At 50.1% G+C, this 15,828-nt stretch overlaps 1 protein-coding gene across 3 annotated transcripts in view; it reads right to left on the bottom strand.

Moving 5' to 3' along the window:
• The window catches only part of LOC124041366 (echinoderm microtubule-associated protein-like 4), a 121,804-nt gene that overhangs the window by 4,710 nt on the left and 101,266 nt on the right, over positions 1-15,828 (bottom strand). For all 3 annotated transcript variants that reach the window (XM_046358879.1, XM_046358878.1, XM_046358880.1), the window contains 16 exons: positions 15,300-15,440; positions 14,945-14,970; positions 14,539-14,574; positions 12,849-12,972; positions 12,417-12,566; positions 10,910-10,979; positions 9,505-9,615; positions 8,379-8,474; positions 8,109-8,243; positions 7,684-7,819; positions 3,531-3,682; positions 3,160-3,285; positions 1,933-2,064; positions 1,637-1,704; positions 1,409-1,497; positions 1,182-1,279 (listed from right to left, as the gene is read on the bottom strand). In XM_046358879.1, coding sequence (XP_046214835.1) covers positions 1,182-1,279; positions 1,409-1,497; positions 1,637-1,704; positions 1,933-2,064; positions 3,160-3,285; positions 3,531-3,682; positions 7,684-7,819; positions 8,109-8,243; positions 8,379-8,474; positions 9,505-9,615; positions 10,910-10,979; positions 12,417-12,566; positions 12,849-12,972; positions 14,539-14,574; positions 14,945-14,970; positions 15,300-15,440 — 1,690 coding nt within the window. The remainder of the gene's footprint in view (positions 1-1,181; positions 1,280-1,408; positions 1,498-1,636; positions 1,705-1,932; positions 2,065-3,159; positions 3,286-3,530; positions 3,683-7,683; positions 7,820-8,108; positions 8,244-8,378; positions 8,475-9,504; positions 9,616-10,909; positions 10,980-12,416; positions 12,567-12,848; positions 12,973-14,538; positions 14,575-14,944; positions 14,971-15,299; positions 15,441-15,828) is intronic.

Here is a 15,828-nt window from a genome sequence, read left to right as displayed (position 1 = left end):
GAGCAGCAGCCAAGCGGAGGCCAGAGGAGGTGTAAAACGACAGTGTTTTTAACAGTGGAGTGATTCACACTGGCCCTGTGGGTCTCCAGACCGCTGCAGAGATGGCCTGCTGGAGTCACAGCCCAGCGTACTGATCACTCTCTGTACACTGCTACCTCTACCCTGCTGGGGTCACAGCCCAGCGTACTGATCACTCTCTGTACACTGCTACCTCTACCCTGCTGGGGTCACAGCCCAGCGTACTGATCACTCTCTGTACACCGCTACCTCTACCCTGCTGGGGTCACAGCCCAGCGTACTGATCACTCTCTGTACACCGCTACCTCTACCCTGCTGGGGTCACAGCCCAGCGTACTGATCACTCTCTGTACACCGCTACCTCTACCCTGCTGGGGTCACAGCCCAGCGTACTGATCACTCTCTGTACACCGCTACCTCTACCCTGCTGGGGTCACAGCCCAGCGTACTGATCACTCTCTGTACACCGCTACCTCTACCCTGCTGGGGTCACAGCCCAGCGTACTGATCACTCTCTGTACACCGCTACCTCTACCCTGCTGGGGTCACAGCCCAGCGTACTGATCACTCTCTGTACACCGCTACCTCTACCCTGCTGGGGTCACAGCCCAGCGTACTGATCACTCTCTGTACACCGCTACCTCTACCCTGCTGGGGTCACAGCCCAGAGTACTGATCACTCTCTGTACACCGCTACCTCCACCCTGCTGGGGTCACAGCCCAGCGTACTGATCACTCTCTGTACACCGCTACCTCTACCCTGCTGGGGTCACAGCCCAGCGTACTGATCACTCTCTGTACACCGCTACCTCTACCCTGCTGGGGTCACAGCCCAGCGTACTGATCACTCTCTGTACACCGCTACCTCTACCCTGCTGGGGTCACAGCCCAGCGTACTGATCACTCTCTGTACACCGCTACCTCCACCCTGCTGGGGTCACAGCCCAGCGTACTGATCACTCTCTGTACACCGCTACCTCCACCCTGCTGGGGTCACAGCGCAGAGTACTGATCGCTCTCTTCCCACATGCATATAGGCACACACACACACACACACACACACACACACACACACACACACACACACACACACACACACACACACACACACACACACACACACACACACACACACACACACACACAAATGGTGCTGTACTCACAATGCACTTCCCACATCTGGTGTACTTGCGGCCTTTCTCCGCCACGGTGTGGAGGTAAATGAAGTTGTCATGTGATCCCACTGCCAGCAGGGTGCCATCTGAGGAGGGAGTGAGAACAGGATTGTGGGTAAATGATCCACCCGCGTTCTATTATCCTCCGCAGGCGTGTGTTGAAGGGACAGCGCTTCCTTCAACACGTGACTGTGTGCAGGACCAGCTCCACCCACCTACGGAGAAGCGCATGACTGACAGCTGCTCGTTGCCGTCTGTGTGAATGGCCACCAGGTCTCTGGTCTCTGCATCCAGAGCGTACCACCTGGGACACGCAGGGGGGGAGGGGGAGAACAACACAAGAGGATTCGTAAGAATGGACTTTCCCCCGTACAGGAGGAGAGGTGGGACAGATGAGACACTAATGTCCTTCAGAGTTAGAGATGGGGTCCAGCTGAACTTACTTCCCTGAGTGAGTACCGATGGCCACAACAGCACCACTGGGGTGAAAGTCCGCACAGTGGCCATGCTCCTGAGAGAAACAAAGAGCAAGGGAGAGAGAGAGAGAGATACACAAAATAAATGCATGTTTGAAATGTAAGGCCTGACTCCCAACTTGAGATGTGTTTGCATCTCAACGAAAAACTTGGATCAACATGTCAATTTTTGTCTGTTAATAAAATCAAAAGGCTAGTGGATGAGCGTGGATCCTTAATCTGCTGTATAGAATAATTCCCGAAAGGGAGATACTGGATCTTACATCCAGGAGCCTGGTCCATTCCAGGGAGTGGTCCACAGAGTTCCACAGGCACACCTGCCTGTCCTGGGCACAGGTTAGGAACAGATCCTTGAAGGGGTGCGATGCCAGCCCCCATAGCTCGTCTGTGTGTCCCTGGGGTGAAAGGTCAGAGGTTAGAAAATTATTCTGATGGGGTTATGCTTCCGTTTTGACCAAATTGACTGAAGTACTTAACACGACCTACTGAGCAGTAAAAACGTATTCTGTATATTGCCGTTTACAATGCAAGTGCCCTGCTCGAAACACACCACCAGAGGGTGGGAGAAGTTGGGCTCCCTCAAAAGACGGGAGAAATACCTCCGCCCGGCTCTTAATACAGCGTTCAAATCACTGGGAAAAAAATGAAGCCAGTTATACAACACGGGCTCTCTGAAAAATAGCAGCGTCTCACCCGCTCTGCTCTCTCTCACAGGGAGGAAACGATTGGGAAAGCAGCTAGTGAGGGGGCCGACACAGGCATTCTTACAACAGAGAGAGAGAGAGAGAGAGAGAGAGAGAGAGAGAGAGAGAGAGAGAGAGAGAGAGAGAGAGAGAGAGGACGAGAGAGAGAGAGGACGACGAGAGAGAGAGAGAGAGAGAGAGAGAGAGAGAGGATGAGAGAGAGAGACAGGACAAGAGAGAGAGGACAGAGACGAGAGATGACGAGAGAGAGAGAGAGAGAGAGAGAGAGAGAGAGAGAGAGAGGAGAGAGAGAGGAGAGAGAGGACGAGAGAGAGAGAGGACGAGAGAGAGAGGACGAGAGAGAGGAGAGAGAGAGAGAGGACGAGAGAGGAGGATGAGAGAGAGGACGAGAGAGAGGAGAGAGAGAGAGAGAGAGAGAGAGAGAGAGAGAGAGAGAGAGAGAGAGAGAGAGAGAGAGAGAGAGAGAGAGAGAGACAGGACGAGAGAGAGACAGGAGCGAGAGAGAGGACAAGAGAGAGAGAGAGAGGACGAGAGAGAGAGAGACGAGAGAGAGAGAGAGCGAGAGAGAGAGGACGAGAGAGAGAGGACGAGAGAGAGAGGGCGAGAGTGAGAGAGAGAGAGACGAGAGTGAGAGGACGAGAGAGAGGAGAGAGAGAGAGGCGAGAGAGAGAGAGAGAGAGAGAGAGGACGAGAGAGAGAGAGAGGAAGAGAGAGAGAGAGAGAGAGAGAGAGAGAGAGACGAGCGAGAGAGAACGAGCGAGCGAGCGACAGACTGAAACCTCTCACCTGCACTTCCACCTGGAAACCGTCATTAAACGTTCCCCTCAGGATGAAGTTACGCGAAGTGCCCACCAAAAACTGCTCCCCCTTGCCTTCGGCCACAGCGCGAATGGTTCCATATTGATCGGGGACCTGCAGTGGAACAGATGCATTGAGATGTATAACAAACAGCTTCCCCAAACAGTTGCAATCTGATCAACAATGAATGATCGGTTTGTCATCATATTGAACATGTGATATTTGACATATATGATACACTGTATATCAGTAAGTGTATATGTTTGTGCATAATCCATGGTGTACTGGCGTATATGTGCCTGTGTTGTATTCTGTATGGCTGTGACTGGCAACGGTATGTTCTGTGTGGCCCACTGCACCTCTATGTCCCTCTCTGGGTTGAGGTCGTGGTCCCAAAGAATGATCTTGTGGTCCTTGCCCCCTCCGGTCAGCAGGGTCCCGTTCCTCATCTGACACAGAGTGAACACACTGCCATCATGGGCCTTAATCTGACGGCTGATCTGGTACGCACCTACAGGGGGAACGAACCGAGGGGAGGAGAGAGAGAGACAGAGAGACAGAGAGAGAGACAGAGAGAGAGAGAGAGAGAGAGAGAGAGAGAGACAGAGAGAGAGAGACAGAGAGAGAGAGACAGAGAGAGAGAGACAGAGACAGAGAGAGAGAGAAAATGAGAGAAAGAAAATTGCCCAGTAGGAACGAAGAGGGAGAGAGGAATGAGAAAGGGAGTGAGGGTGGTCGTAAAACAGCTCACAGCGGAGGTTTCTGGGAATAGGATACAACAAATATTTGACATTTGCTAATGTAGTTTATGTGCCACGGTGCAGGCCAGCTCGTTGTTCTCTCAGGGGAGCATTTGAGGTGGAAGTGAGAGAGAGAGCGTGTGTGTGTGTGTGTGTGTGTGTGTGTGTGTGTGTGTGTGTGTGTGTGTGTGTGTGTGTGTGTGTGTGTGTGTGTGTGTGTGTGTGTGTGTGTGTGTGTGTGTGTGTGTGTGTGTGTCTAGGGTTGCTGTGTCTGCATTCTCCACAATCGAGCGCACCGCCACGCAAGCTCCATAGACAAACATTGACAGTAGAATGGCCTTACTGAAGAGCTCAGTGACTTTCAACGTGGCGCAGTCATAGGAGCAAGTCAGTTCGTCAAAATCCTGCCCTGCTAGAACTGTAAGTGCTGTTACTGTGAAGTGTAAACGTCTTGGAGCAACAACGGCTCAGCCGGGAAGTGGTAGGCCACACAAGCTCACAGAACAGGACCGCCAAGTCCTGAAGCGCGTAAAAATGGTCTGTCCTCGATTCCAGCACTCACTACAGAGTTCCAAACTGCCTCTGGAAGCAACGTCAGCACAATAACTGTTCATCGGTAGCTCCATGAACTGGGTTTCCATGGCAGAGCAGCAGCACACAAGCCTAAGATCACCATGCGCAATGTCAAGCATCGGCTGGAGTGGTGTAAACTCGCCGCCATTGGACTCTCTGGAGTGATGAATCACGCTTCACCATCTGGCAGTCCCACAGACGAATCTGGGTTTGGTGGATGCCAGGAGGACACTAACTGCCCAAATGCATAGTGCCCTCTGTAAAGTTTGGTGGAGGAAGAATAAATGTCTGGGACTGTTTTTCATGGTTCGGCTTAGGCCACTTAGTTCCAGTGAAGGGAAATCGTAATGCTACAGCACACAATGACATTCTAGACGATTCTGTGATTCCAAATTTGTGACAAAAGTTTGGGGAAGGCCCTTTCCTGTTTCAGCATGACAATGCTCCCGTGCACAAAGCGAGGTCAGTACAGAAATTGTTTGTTGAGATAGGTGTGGAAGAACTTGACTGGCCTGCACAGAGCCCTGACTTCAACCCAATCAAACACCTTTGGGAAAAATTGTAAGGCAGACTGTGAGCCAGGCCTAATTGCCCAACATAAGTGCCCGACCTCACTAATGCTCTTGTGGCTGAATGGAAGCAAGTCCTCGCAGCAATGTTCCAACATCTAGTGGAAAGGCTTTCCAGAAGAGCAGAGGCTGTAATAGCAGCAAAGGGGGACCAACTCCATATTAATGCTTGACGAGCAGGTGTCCACATACTTTTGCCAATGTAGTGTACTTGCAGAATATCACTCCTCCTGTAATAATACTAAATTCTATGCTAATAACACAGACAGATGCACAGCAAGAGGCCCATTCCTCAAGCCTAGCCAGACTGAACCTGAGGCAGTGGAATTCTCAATGGAGGTACTATTGAGTAGCAGAGAGAGAGGGTATGTGTTAGAATGAATATGCATCAGATAGTGTTTCTGTCTCTGTATCGCTTCTGCTCCCCCACATTGGCATGACCTCCATCCCCGCAGAGCTCAGACAGATGTGGACACACACACACTCCCACCGTCTAACCAGCAGGAGGCACTGTGCCCCATCTCCACCACAGTAACTTGAGCAGAGCAGGTAAAATAAATAAAGAGATGAACAGTTTATCCCTGGCATCTGGCCAAAGTTCTGTTCATCCAGTTCTGTAGCATGCCAAGCAAAACCATTACTGCTCAAAACCCCAACACCGTCCCCCCCCAGGCACTCTGGCCTGCCAACAATCACACCCACTATTCTTCTTCTCTGCCCCCTCTTTTCTTTCTACTTTTCTTCCCCATCTTTCTCTTCCAGTGTCTTTCTGTGTCTCCTTCTCTCTGGTCTCGAATCACCTCTTTCAGTTGCTCTTCTCTGTGTCTTTGAGACTCACTGAAAAGGTAAGCGCCTGGTATTACTCATTTGAGTATGTCTGATACGGTCAGACGGTTTACCCAAAGTGACTAAGTTTAACACAGATATTCATATATACGTGGATCGTGAGGGACAGCACCATGGTCCAACCAACTGTGCCATCAGGTGAAGGGGTTGTGTGAGGTATAAAGTACACTGTATTGTGTAAGGTGCTGGCTCCCACTAGGTGCTGGCTCCACTAGGTGCTGGCTCCCACTAGGTGCTGGCTCCCACTAGGTGCTGGCTCCCACTAGGTGCTGGCTCCACTAGGTGCTGACTCCACTAGGTGCTGACTCCACTAGGTGCTGACTCCACTAGGTGCTGACTCCACTAGGTGCTAGCTCCACTAGGTGCTGGCTCCCACTAGGTGCTGGCTCCACTAGGTGCTGGCTCCACTAGGTGCTAGCTCCACTAGGTGCTGGCTCCCACTAGGTGCTGACTCCACTAGGTGCTGGCTCCACTAGGTGTTGGATCCACTAGGTACTGGCTCCACTAGGTACTGGCTCCACTAGGTACTGGCTCCACTAGGTGCTGGCTCCACTAGGTACTGGATCCACTAGGTGCTGGCTCCACTAGGTGCTGGCTCCCACTAGGTGCTGGCTCCACTACGTGCTGACTCCACTACGTGCTGACTCCACTAGGTGCTAGCTCCCACTAGGTGCTAGCTCCCACTAGGTGCTGGCTCCCACTAGGTGCTGGCTCCACTAGGTGCTGACTCCACTAGGTGCTGGCTCCACTAGGTGCTGGCTCCACTAGGTGTTGGATCCACTAGGTACTGGCTCCACTAGGTACTGGCTCCACTAGGTGCCGGCTCCACTAGGTACCGGCTCCACTAGGTACCGGCTCCACTAGGTACCGGCTCCACTAGGTGCCGGCTCCACTAGGTGCCGGCTCCACTAGGTGCCGGCTCCACTAGGTGCCGGCTCCACTAGGTGCCGGCTCCATTTACATTTACATTTAAGTCATTTAGCAGACGCTCTTATCCACTAGGTGTTGGCTCCACTAGGTACTGGCTCCACTAGGTACTGGCTCCACTAGGTACTAGCTCCACTAAGTGCTGGCTCCACTAGGTCCTGGCTCCACTTGGTGCTGGCTCCACTTGGTGCTGGCTCCACTTGGTGCTGGCTCCACTAGGTGTTGGCTCCACTAGGTACTGGCTCCACTAGGTGTTGGCTCCACTAGGTGCTGGCTCCACTAGGTGCTGGCTCCACTAAGTGCTGGCTCCACTAAGTGCTGGCTCCACTAGGTACTGGCTCCACTAGGTGCTGGCTCCACTAGATGTTGGCTCCACTAGGTGCTGGCTCCACTAGGTGCTGGCTCCACTAGGTGCTGGCTCCACTAGGTGCTGGCTCCCACTAGGTGCTGGCTCCACTAGGTGCTGGCTCCCACTAGGTGCTGGCTCCACTAGGTACTGGCTCCACTAGGTGCTAGCTCCACTAGGTGCTGGCTCCACTAGGTGCTGGCTCCACTAGGTGCTAGCTCCACTAGGTGCTGGCTCCCACTAGGTGCTGGCTCCCACTAGGTGCTGGCTCCCACTAGGTGCTGGCTCCACTTGGTGATGTCACCAGACTCCATGTCACCGAAACAGAATGACATTGCAGGCAGTCTTTTCAAACAGCCCTTACACTAAAAAGGCATTATCACAATTTCACACTATTATGCCAAACTCATAGTGTGGAAATATACATAAAAACACAGGACAATCACATTTTTGACTGCACTGGGCCTTTAAGGCAGTGTAAGCTAGAAGGTATAGAAGGTGTGTAGTGAACCTTTGGGTCCCTTCCCTGGGCTCGGCTCCACTGTGCTCCTTCTCCATATCAACATGATGCCTCCAGAGTCTCCAGTCAGGATGTCCCCGTTGTTGAGGAAGGCCAGACACTGAACAAACTTGGGTTTTTCATATTTCTGAGCAGGAAGAGAAGTCGAGCGAGTTATTTCGTAATAAATGCATTGTGGATGTGTTTAAGGGAGACTAGAGACAGAGCAGGTGTACGCGTAATGTTCAATTACGTAAGGGATACATCATTTTCTGACACCACACCATTATTCAAGGCACTTAAGGTTATTGTGACGCCAATGTGTAAAAACAACCGTTAAGTGCACTCCTCTGTTTTGCCTGGCTCAAGCAGATCTTTACACGCTTTTAAGTCCTGAACAAGTCTTTCAAAAAAAGAGTATTAAGGTGTGTCCTCACCCCGAAGATGCCCTGCTTGCGTGCCAGCGAGGTGCCAGCCCAGGTCCAGAAGAAGATGTGGGACTTGCCACAGGTTACTATGGTGTTGGCATCAGTAGGGTGGAACTCCACCACAAGCACCACCTCATTTGTAGACTAGAGAAGGTGAAACAGAGATCATGTACAGCTAAAAAGAAGATCCATTTTCATAACCCAATCGTCAAAAAAGCCAATGATTTACGCATTTCACGCAGAATTACACAGTAGAAAAACAACCCAGGTAACTCTGACCTTGATTTCAGCGATCTTGGATTTCTTCTGCCAGTCCCAGACAGTCAACATGTGGTCGTTACAATCATCAATCACCGCCAGGTGTGTGCCCGAGTCCTGTAGGAGAAACGCAGGAGGAAACAGGGTGTCTTCATGTCTGTAAAGCTTGTGTGAAACACAGATCCTATTGTCTGCAATTGAATAAATCTGCCATAACATAATTCCAGTTTATGCCTGCTATTCTTTGATAGTGCATATTATCTGTTATATACTGTAGGTCGGTGAGAGGGCATGGAACATTCTAGACATGAATCAACCTGTTGCATAAATGGCCATAAAGCTAGCAGGAATAACCAATAAACTTCTAAGCGCTTAGCCATTAAGTCGACTTGGCATATGGTATCAGCGACGGCATACGATGTGTCATCATCCTTCGTTCAGGATGTACTCATCCTTAATAAAGCAAATCCACTGCTTAGCTAGACCTCTGATAGCATAAGAGGATAATGATTCACTTAACCTAGAATGTGTGTGTGTGTGTGTGTGTGTGTGTGTGTGTGTGTGTGTGTGTGTGTGTGTGTGTGTGTGTGTGTGTGTGTGTGTGTGTGTGTGTGTGTGTGTGTGTGTGTGTGTGTGTGTGTGTGTGTGTGTGTGTGTGTGTGTGTGTGTGTGCGCTCGTTTTTATGGAAATGGGTCATGGCGTATGTGTGTGAGCGTGAGCGTGTGCGTGCGTAGTTCGCCTGTGAAGGGAGCCCGGACTGTAAAAGCAGAGTTCTGGAATGTGCTAACGGAGGACAGGGAGAGAATAGTAACGCTAAACTACTACTGATTAGAGAGCATGTGAGGTGCTCAACACCACAACGACACCACTCGGGACCCGCGAGCCTGATCACGAAAGGGCTCGGTTCAGAAACACACAGCACCTAGAACCCCAGACCTGATTCTAGAGCATCTTATTTAGACCCACTAACCACGGGCTGCGATGTGATTACGTAGAACTATGGATCGGTACCTGTAGGATCGGTACACTTCCCAGGATGGAGTCTCACATGAATTACCACACTATAGTAACCATATTTCCCATAATGACTAAAACGTCCTTGATCATATCATTGGAGGTGTTAGGAGTGGTGCTAGGGGTGCCCACCGCTTTGGAGAAGGCCAGGGAGCCCACCCCTCTCTCGAAGGTGCCCAGGCCGATGACCTGCAGGGTGGACAGGCTGACCGAATCCCACACTCTCACATGGGGCTGCAGTGGCTGCAGGGGGAGAAGAAGAGAACGCACACGTCATTGAACTCTCTGTGTAGCCAAACTCAGACCCTACGGTTGCATTTACAGTGTATTCTTCTCGACAGCATCCTTTCCTTGTTTCCTTCCCTTCACAGTCAGCGGCAGATGAGGAGAGGCCAACACAACATCTGACCAGCTCTCAGCTTTTCACTGTGTTCCCTAACCAGAAACGTGCATGTCTCGGTTGGGTCGGCGATACTCCTTTACAACCTTCCTTTGCTCGTCTCCTCATGTTCACACGCACTGGCAGATAAAATAACTCGATTGAATCCCAGCCAATTGCTTTTTTACCTATCGCATCCTCTAAAGATCCGTGATCATTAAGGAAAAAGGAGAAGGAGGTGAGGAAAGGAAAGGAAAGGAAGCCATCTTGAAGACTTGAGAAAGCATTCAACAGTTACAGTCAGTAAGTTGTCAAATATCTGGCTCACTGACAGACAGGATCCTCTTCATTCGAGGAAGGTTAGAGCCAGTCTGACATGTTTGCACCCAGAGAGCTTAAACATAATGAGTTGCATTAGAGTATGGATTATTGGTATGCTTGAGTAAATATGAGGCACTGGTGTCTGGAGGTGCCTGTCAAAGACATGAGTGAGCCTGAATGTGCAACGCAAGCAGAAATACTGTACACAAGAAGAGACATTGTGCAAACAAGGATTAGGCTTTTAAATATAACCACAGATAGACATGTCATTCTTTATTTGGCAGGCTGGTATAAGACTCCTTAAAGGAAAACTCCCACTTATTTTGGTATTTGTTTCTCTTAGTCCAATGTTGACATAGTCCCAGAATGTTTTGCTTGTCTGCATTCAAGTTTTCAAGATATGTAAGTTTCAAAATACAAAAATACAGAAATCATCCCCGTATGATGCGTTTTCGATCATGTGATGTAAAATGCATCATACAGGGATGATTTATGTATTTGTGTATTTTGAAACGTACATATCTTGAAACCTTAATTGCTGACAACCAAAATATGTTGGGACTATGTCAACAACAGACTAACGAAACAAATACCAAAATATCGTTTTTGGGGTGGAGTTTTCCTTTAAGTTCCTTGGAAAACCCCTTTGGTGTCACCGAGGTGACATTTGAAACCCTGTGACTTGCATAGTTGCGTGTGTGTGTGTGTGTGTGTGACGGGGAAGAAAACAGGTTGAACAAACATGAAATGTCACACTGCCGGTCATATCATTAAAAGATTTAGCCAGCAGAAAGTTGAGGGGTGAGGAATAGGTGACGAGGTGGGACAGTGACTCACCCGCCCATCCTTATCCACTCCTGCAATCTGTCCCGTGGCAATGCGGATCTTATCAGGGTGAACGGCAAGGCTGAGAGAGACACAAGGAGAACGAGATCAAAAAACATGAAACGTGTCTCGCGCGTAGGACACTACCTCCCTGCTGAAACCGCCTACAGTCAGCAACAAACCGTAGTAATGAGTGGAGTATGTCAGGCGTAAACTGAAGCTAGATGAGAGGGAGCTGTTTGACTGAGCAGGCCTGTGTGCATGCCTGGCCCACGGCCTGATGGGAGGGAGCTGTTTGACTGAGCAGGCCTGTGTGCATGCCTGGCCCACGGCCTGATGAGAGGGAGCTGTTTGACTGAGCAGGCCTGTGTGCATGCCTGGCCCACGGCCTGATGAGAGGGAGCTGTTTGACTGAGCAGGCCTGTGTGCATGCCTGGCCCACGGCCTGATGAGAGGGAGCTGTTTGACTGAGCAGGCCTGTGTGCATGCCTGGCCCACGGCCTGATGAGAGGGAGCTGTTTGACTGAGCAGGCCTGTGTGCATGCCTGGCCCACGGCCTGATGGGAGGGAGCTGTTTGACTGAGCAGGCCTGTGTGCATGCCTGGCCCACGGCCTGATGGGAGGGAGCTGTTTGACTGAGCAGGCCTGTGTGCATGCCTGGCCCACGGCCTGATGTGAGGGAGCTGTTTGACTGAGCAGGCCTGTGTGTATGCCTGGCCCATGGCCTGATGTGAGGGAGCTGTTTGACTGAGCAGGCCTGTGTGCATGCCTGGCCCACGGCCTGATGAGAGGGAGCTGTTTGACTGAGCAGGCCTGTGTGCATGCCTGGCCCACGGCCTGATGAGAGGGAGCTGTTTGACTGAGCAGGCCTGTGTGCATGCCTGGCCCACGGCCTGATGAGAGGGAGCTGTTTGACTGAGCAGGCCTGTGTGCATGCCTGGCCCACGGCCTGATGAGAGGGAGCTGTTTGACTGAGCAGGCCTGTGTGCATGCCTGGCCCACGGCCTGATGGGAGGAGGTGAGGCGTATCGTTTCAAACATAATACAGGTCTGAGTATCGCACAGACTCATTTGACTCTCCCACTTCTCGCTCACCCGGACAGAAGACATTTACATCTAATTTGCATAGTACGTTGATCTTAAGAGGCTCCTGGGAGGATGGAAGCCTGAGACAGTTGAGCTGGAGGTGTCAGTTACACGACGGTTAGTGTAGGAGCCATTGTGTCTGTGACAAGTATTTGCTTAATCCGGGTGAAAGGTTTTATTTGAAGTGTTTATATAGTTCTCAGACACTTGGGGACATATTATACTACCTTCTGTATCTAGTGTATGTTATCTACTGTCTCCGGGATACACAGCCCATGGTACTGCGTAGGTGACCGTATGAAAATCAACACCATACTACACAACCAAGTCTGACCAAAAACTCCCAGTTGCCACCAACTCACCGTTTTGTGTCAAACAATAAATACCAAAACAAAACAAAAGGAAATGACAGTGGAACAGGATACCAGCTCACCATTTGACACTGTCTGTGTGGCCGAGGTAGTGGCGCTGTGTCCTCTCCTCGTAGTTGAAGAGCACGACCACAGAGGCAATAAAGTAAACACTCTCCCCTGTAGGGAGCAGGTACACGTTGGCTCGGCAGTCTTTCCCCCTGTAGCCATACCTGACATCGGGAGTCAAGGAAACACAACAGAACACGCAGAAGGAAACCCATCGAGGGAAACACGAGAGACCTCAAACGGGACACATCTTAAGAGCAGAACTGGCTCATTCTACCAGTCTCATTTTCGTCATCTGCAATGTGAAAACAACTGGAAAGGTGAGAGTGAAGACCCAGAAGACATCCACCATTTTGCTTTGATCCCCAGACAGACAACAGAAGGACCGAGGTCAGGGACATACAGAGTGAGAGCGTTTGGGGACCCGTGCTGAGACGAAAGGATACACCCACTCCAGTTTGAGTCTCTCCGGAGGCAGCTCTGTGCGCACGTCCTCGTAGTTCTCCACGTCCGCGGGGATGAACATGGTGATGGGTCGACCACGCATGAACATCTTGATGTAGTCTCCCTCTGCGGAGGAGACCGACAGAAACGAAAATCACGATCGCCATTTTGACTTGTTATATACTGAGGAGATCTGTTGGATACTAAAACCCATGCTTTTGCACACACATTCAGCATTCAGTATCGGCACAGGTAAACATAATAGCAGGGGCATAGCTGGGTTCAAATACTATCAGAAATGATTGAAAATACTTGTGAAGTATTCAGGCAGGCGAGAGCAAACACTCAAATAAGTATTTGTACCCAGGTCGGAGTGGTATTTCTCACACAAGAAAACCCTGTTAAGGTAATAAAGGTTAATGTGTCATGAGACCGAGACTGTATGACATGAGTTTAGTCCATTAACAGAAGAATCTCAGCAGCCTGACTGCTCACCACGCTCCCCACCGGCACACATAATCACTTGGTTTGAGAACACTTTTCTCATTATTAAAAACAAAAAACTAAAACATAAACACCTCAAAAAGCCTAGAGAAGCCCGATGAGTTGGGACGAGACACTGTACAGACAGACGAGGAGACAGACACGGACAGACCGAGAGAAGCGTTGGATGCCGTGCACCGGCGCAAAGCAGTGAGTCAGCAACACCAAACCCAGCTGAAATAAGAAGACGTGATAGGAGGATAGAAGAACAAAGAGAAGAGGAGGAAGAGAGAGAGCAAAAAGAGGGGGGGGGGGATTTGTGGGAGACTGGTATCAGTGGAATGTGTGCGTTTCCCGCGTCCGCTCGTTCCAGCTCCGTGGGGTTAGGGCTCTACTCTCCAAGTGAGAAGACAATAGGGGGAGAGGGAGATTTGGTGGAGAGGCACACAATTTCAACATTGCTCATAAAATAGTGAGGGCTTTCATCCAGTTTTCTCAAATTGAGGGGGAGGATACAGTAGAACCCAGCACTGAAGGTTCAGAATCCATCACAGGAATTACGTAGTTTATGACTAGCTAGCATTTACTGGTACAAAGGGACACAATTAAGTGCCTTGTGGACACAAATAAGTGTAGCCATGGTCTGTGATATTCTTATTTAACTGATGGTTTCCCTTTTATATCTGTGTCAATTAATGCCGGTAAAAGGCCCGAATTAGCTGAATTTTAGTCCTAAGTGTCGGTCTGTCTGTGGAGCTAATCAAGTTAGCGAGCGCCCCGCCCAGCCATCTCAGAACCAACCACATTCCTCACATGACCTGCCCGAGCCAAGAGAAGGACACTTTTAGCCGGACGACACTATGTTAAGTGGCAACGGGGCACAGTGGGGCGTGGCATACCGGCTAAGCTATGCCCTTTATTTAGGCTGGGCATCGCCTGAGGACAATGGCATGGAGGAGGGTGAGAAAGTATGGGGGGGGGGGGGTATTTCTGTATTTGAGGGAGTGATAGAGGACAGAGAAAGATGGAGAGAAATAGGCGAGTGAGGGTGCAGATGGGAGGGAAAGATCATGTCTGTACTTGACCCGATGAAGAGAGTGGCAAAGAAAGATAGATCGAGGAAGAGGGAAATCAGACGGGAAAAAAAGCGGAGGGTGGAGAAGCGCCTGCTCCAAGGCTGCTAGCTCTCGCTCTCTGTTGTCAACTTACCAGCTTGGCTGTTTTTCTCGCGGGTTGACATTTTGGCTGGTCATGAGACAGAAACAACGTCACTCAAAACACACACGCACACAATGACAGTACACGGGGGCGAAGAGCTCGAATGGCCCGAAGAAGAAAAATATGACTAGTTGGGTCTACACAATAGGATAAGGGCACGTTGGAAAGAAACACAAGACGCTTTGAAATACAGCTCCTCTTAAAACAGAGATACTTCAGTGTAGCACTTTCATAAAGGCCAATGAGAACATACTTTAGTTGACTTTGTATCATATTGTACAATGTTCCAATTGTTCCAAAAAGGCTATACTACAGTGCATAGGTCTAGTGGTTCCAATATGCGGTGGTGGATGTGCTACATGGAGAAGACAGTGAACGATAAGGGAGTGTAATTCACCTTGGCTGATTACTGGGTCTTTATGCCTGGAAGAGAATGGAGAAATAGCCATTAGGACAGCCCGTGACGTGTGTTGACAAAAACAAAGTGACAGGGTGACAGTCTGACAGTTGGGCCAATTGAGCAGCATCCTATATTAGGGAGGGACTTTGGATGAAAACAAATCTAGGGAATTAAGGGGTTGTCATAGTGATTGGAGGAGAGTTTCATGTCTGGAAGGTACAGTACTCTCATATACCCCATAAAGTGAACGCAGGCAAAACATAACCGGAATTCAATTCTGATGTACCACTGTATCTGGAGTACGCATTGACACTGTATAAGAGTTGTGATGGGGGTCCCATCAGCCACTCACTTATCCGCGTTCTTCACCACCTTGGCCAGCAGTTTGGAGGTGGAAGCAGCCTTCACCAGCTTGTTCCTGCTCTCCTCGCCACTCTCCCACGTGCTGCTCTGAGAACGCTCTATGCCCGTGCCCCGCTTCGCACTGTGACCCCACACACACACACACACACACGGAGGAACGCACGTGAAAAAAAACAACAACAATTGTATACCACACAGATGGATCAAGAGAGGAGGAGAGAAAGAGAGTTAGCTAGACAGAGAGAAAATAAGGAGTATGGAGGAGTGCCATGGCGATAAGGGAGACTGGTTTCAATGGGCTTAATGCTACTCATTTTTTTGAGATGTTAAACTGGAAAAAGTGCATTGGAAGTGTGTAACTGTGTCATTTTTTGCAGTCTACATTATACTTAGGGCCCTGAGTTTGAACTTGACCAGGCCACCATGTGAACCTGACAAGGAAAAACTCTGTACCCTTAATGTGCACAATTATTTCACCTGAGGCAAACCTCCTGTTGGGTTAATCTGGACCTGAAGCA

This window comes from Oncorhynchus gorbuscha, linkage group LG08, assembly GCF_021184085.1.
Source record: "Oncorhynchus gorbuscha isolate QuinsamMale2020 ecotype Even-year linkage group LG08, OgorEven_v1.0, whole genome shotgun sequence".
NCBI classification, from domain to species: domain Eukaryota; kingdom Metazoa; phylum Chordata; class Actinopteri; order Salmoniformes; family Salmonidae; genus Oncorhynchus; species Oncorhynchus gorbuscha.
The sequence above is the reverse complement of the archived record's forward strand: the minus strand, read 5'-3'. Positions and strand labels throughout refer to the sequence as shown.